Raw genomic sequence first — 2,484 nt, forward strand, 5'->3', positions numbered from 1 at the left:
GTATATACTGATATAAAGTTGCTCACATATGAATCTGGGATAACATTGTTATGATAAACAGGTTGATACCTTTGACAAGAACAATAACTAGAATGATGGAGTCATGATGTAACATTATTCTGTGGAAACAGATTCACACTAGGTAATACAGTATTGTGTGTGGCTGCCAAGAATTGCTGTTGTTTTGCCATTACTGGCAGATAAAAATTAAATCATGACAATTTCCTACATCTTCCATGGTCAGTTCTAGTCGTCATGATTGTGCACAAACTGGAAAAAACTAGTAGTTACTCTTTCTGGCTCTCTTTTGTTGTGAATGAAACCTACTGTTTGGCAAGTTTCCTCCAGCCACACCTATAATATTGTCTCCGAACTACCATTCCCCTCATAGGCCTTCCTCTCCCAATGGCAGACATATAGTCTTGGTCCCTGCCTCCCTTCTCTGTAGAAAGGAACATAATAATTGTGACAGTAATTCTGGGACTGTATGACTTATTTCAGGCATCCACCTTTCCTCTCATCCATTCCTCTTCCACTATTATGCACCGAGTTGTCAACTAATATATATGTATCTACATACATATTAAAGTGTATTATCTGATGTATGTTTTTATGTCTCTGTATTTTAAATGCATAATTCAGAAATTTATTTTAATTTTCATTCACATACCTTTTGCACTTTTGACACCCAACTGAGTGGTATATATTTGATAAATGAAAAAGAAATACTAAACAATTTCTGCTAAGTAAAAAAAAAAAAGGGTTTTGAACTATGAAATTGGTCCTGGTGAAATTTGAAAAATTGGATCTTAACTGCTGCAGGAATGACAGACAAGCTAGAAAATTTTGTCGGTCTGTGAAAGTCAATATTATTGTCATCATTATTATTGTTGATGCTAACATCATAATGTACTGATTGCCAGCTCCTACAAAACAATAACAGTTCTTGGAAACCTTATGGAACATGCCTGCTGATCTCAGATCATTCTCCAACTCAATATAACTTTAAAAGTAGATTTAGTAAGTAAGAACCCTTATAAAATGGAAAATAAAATATCAAGGGGGTTTTCAACCCTTGACATAATCTTCAAAACTCTTGATAATAATTATTTATAATTTAGTGACAAGCAGTTATGTTGAAATGAAGTCATAATAAATAAATGATTTGGCTCTGAGACACGCCTTTACTCTGGAACAAAGCTAAACTATTTATAGGTTCTGAGTATGTACTTTTACAGTAAAATCACCTATGAAAGATTTGTCAGGTGCACTTAGAAAGCTGGGTAATAACTGTCAAATTAGTTTTTTTTTTTTATAATCTAAACATTGAAAAAAACGTACTGACCTGTGAGCCTTATAAGCAAACACTTGGCCTTCAATGCTATTTTTCAGTTGAAGGTCATCTTCCAACCCTGCCAAATTTGTGATCTCATTCAGATTCTGAATGATGATCTCTTGAAGACGCACAAGATCTTGCAATTTTGGTGCTTTCTTACCATCTTCAACCTAAGAAATAAAGAAAGGTTAGTCTCCAGAAGTTATGAACATCCTAATAAAATCCCAGAGTGGAATACTTAAAAAATAGATAAAACTGGTCTTCATAAAGCAATACATATGAGTTTTAAAACCTTTCCTGAACACTAATAACATACTAACATGTAAGAGATTACTTTCTATCACGTCACAGAGCTACATCCAGAAGTTAGCAGTTATCAATACTGCTAAAGGTACCACACGTAGGTAGGGGACATTTCTTTTGTAATTGTTTTTGATACTATATAATCTAAAAACTGGAAGCTGATTTTCAAGTATCAAAGTCCTATAGTGCAACTGTGCTGTCAGTTACATAAAATTACTTGCTTGCTCTAGCAGCAGCATTGAGAGTATAGTGAATACATGTCATTATATTACAGAAGGTCAAAAAACTAAAATGTTCTTCAATCAATATTATTCCTACACATTGTATATTGTACTGTTAAGTCCAAAGTTTCTCAATGCTCTCCCTCTTCTTTCCTTGAACTAAACTGTGCTGTGTTACAAGAGATAAGAGGGTATACAGGGAAGTAGGGATTGTGAAGAGGGGTGTAGGGGTGAGGGTATCACCCTTTGGCACAAAATGTTATCACAGCACATCATACCTTGTGAATTTGCCACCACATTATTACCTTGTATATATGACTTTAGATTATTAATGAGTAATGCTACGGTGATATGAAACTATCATACCAAGGTTCAGTGTTATATCACAGCACAATTATATTTATAGCAACTTTCAACTGAGAAGTGTGGGAAGGGATCTGGAATCACCTACACACACAAACAAACCTTGTGATGCCGAGTGTCACTGAGGTTCAGGGAGGTTGGACCAATTAACATGGTGGTGGGAATGAAAACATTTGGTGTGGTTGTATAGAGTAAAACATAAATTGATATAAAAAAGCTTGGCATCACTTAACCCCTTACATCCGGTTGTGTCACAGCAAT

At 34.8% G+C, this 2,484-nt stretch overlaps 1 protein-coding gene across 1 annotated transcript in view; it reads right to left on the reverse strand.

Annotated features, from left to right (window-relative positions):
- The window catches only part of LOC119585879 (signal recognition particle subunit SRP68-like), a gene marked incomplete in the record, with an annotated part of 16,756 nt that overhangs the window by 5,473 nt on the left and 8,799 nt on the right, over positions 1–2,484 (reverse strand). The window contains 1 exon segment of the mRNA XM_037934610.1: positions 1,346–1,506. Coding sequence (XP_037790538.1) covers positions 1,346–1,506 — 161 coding nt within the window.

Source organism: Penaeus monodon, chromosome 20 (genome assembly GCF_015228065.2).
Source record: "Penaeus monodon isolate SGIC_2016 chromosome 20, NSTDA_Pmon_1, whole genome shotgun sequence".
NCBI classification, from domain to species: domain Eukaryota; kingdom Metazoa; phylum Arthropoda; class Malacostraca; order Decapoda; family Penaeidae; genus Penaeus; species Penaeus monodon.